The sequence below is a fragment of the Poecilia reticulata genome, linkage group LG11, assembly GCF_000633615.1.
Source record: "Poecilia reticulata strain Guanapo linkage group LG11, Guppy_female_1.0+MT, whole genome shotgun sequence".
In the NCBI taxonomy this organism is placed as follows: domain Eukaryota; kingdom Metazoa; phylum Chordata; class Actinopteri; order Cyprinodontiformes; family Poeciliidae; genus Poecilia; species Poecilia reticulata.
The window spans coordinates 533,286-535,063 of NC_024341.1; the positions used below are offsets into that span (position 1 = coordinate 533,286).

General features: G+C 36.1%; 1 protein-coding gene across 5 annotated transcripts in view; it reads left to right on the forward strand.

Annotated features, from left to right (window-relative positions):
• Nucleotides 1-1,778, forward strand: part of thsd7aa (thrombospondin, type I, domain containing 7Aa) — a 131,569-nt gene that overhangs the window by 100,479 nt on the left and 29,312 nt on the right. For all 5 annotated transcript variants that reach the window (XM_008421216.2, XM_008421219.2, XM_008421217.2 and 2 more), the window contains one exon: nt 1,148-1,230. In XM_008421216.2, coding sequence (XP_008419438.1) covers nt 1,148-1,230 — 83 coding nt within the window. The remainder of the gene's footprint in view (nt 1-1,147; nt 1,231-1,778) is intronic.

Below are 1,778 nucleotides of genomic sequence, written 5' to 3' on the forward strand. Positions count from 1 at the left end.
CAATGTGGACTGCTACATTTACAGTAACCGATGTTTGTAACATTTCATCAATAAATTGTGTTAGAAAACAATTGATATCTTAAAAATCTAATTTGGATGAGAAATATTACTAAAAATCAACCGATAATGTAAAAAAATGTAATTATCCATAATAATCAATTTAGACAAAAAACTCGGAATTAAAAATGAACTTAGCATAAAAATGTGACTTGATTTATAGAAATGGATGTTATTTTTGGATTCAGTAGTGGATGTTTGTAATAAATCAGTTGTCAAAAGATAAACTATTTTCAAAAAAATATTTTTGTAACCCTGTGTTATTAATAGTGTTTTAAATGAGAAAATTCACTCCAAATTATTTCTGTGGTTCAATCAGCATAATCTCTTAAGTAGGATAGTTCTATTGAAACATATTACACTAAGTTGAATTAAAATAACTTAGCTTGTAGTTCTCTATAATTTAGAACACAGCTAGTTTCTCTGTGGACTGAGCAGGCATTCACAGGAGGTCGTGGCTCTGTGTGTGAGTTTAACCTTTTGGCCTCTTTGATAAGATTTAACAGCTGGTGTAAAACAATGTGGTCCTGCCAACAGAGTAGAGCTTCCTCTTGGGACAGGGTCATAAAAACATCTGTCTTCATTCAAAAGAAAATAACTTTTTTTATCTTAAAAAACAGGGTTTTACTGGAACATCGTCAACTAGATTTAAATGAACTAGCTAAGGACACTCCCCTAATTTGAATACAGCAGAGAAGGGAAACACGCCCTCCCTTTAAAAGTATAGGACCCGGAACCTTAACTTCAGATTGCTCCAGGGTTACCCGTGATGCTGTCTCCGGGGAACGGTGCGTTGGTTCCTCGTAAGTTTGTCTTGGTGTGTGGATGTCTGTGGAGTGAGGTAAATATTGAATTGGATGCTGGTTTGTGATTTTATTGAGTTTTGACAGTTTAATTAGTTGTTCGTCTAATAAATGTTTACGTTTGGACTTGGGAAAACATTTGTCTTGTCTTTATGATTCATCTGATACAATGACGGCATCAAAGAATCCGGGCAGAAGAGAGAATAAAACGAGTCAAAAGATTTTAATTCTTCCTCTTCTGATTAAAATTAACACGCCAGTTTGACCTCTTCCATTCTGCTTTGCAGGTGGTTGTCTGGCAGCAGCCAAGCCATTGGCGGATCGATCTTGTGACCCTCCTTGTACTAAACCATGGTCTTTGTGCACAGAGGTGGGTGTTGGAAAGAACAATGAAGATTGTTTATATGTAATTGTCATAAACCAATGAGTAAAGATTCACAGCTGAATAAAAACATCTCAAAGAATTAACTGAATATAAAAAGCAAAGGCTGACAAATCCTAAAATAAAGGAAAACACAAAACCAAAGTCCCAAAGACGATAATTTGTTTATTGACTAAAAATAAGTATACATTTCATTTATTTACTCCAAATGCTGTCATTTCCAGAATGTATCATATGCAAGCCATTTAAAAATAGAACAGTTACAGTACTCTATAGAGAGCTTGTCACAGACTGTTGGATCCTCCAGGTATCATGACTGTTCTATCTTAGAGTTATTAGTTCAGCCTGATTACTGACTTTATTCACACTGCTCTGTGATGCTTTAAACTCTCAGAATCTTCCACTGGACGAAAAGTGGGATTTTTGACGCTGTATTCTGACGCAAATGCAGCTAGTCAGCGACAGATATCGACAGTTGGCGGGGCAGCAAAGTTTCGCCGGCCGCAGTCGAATGAGGAATCCTACAAGGGGAGGAG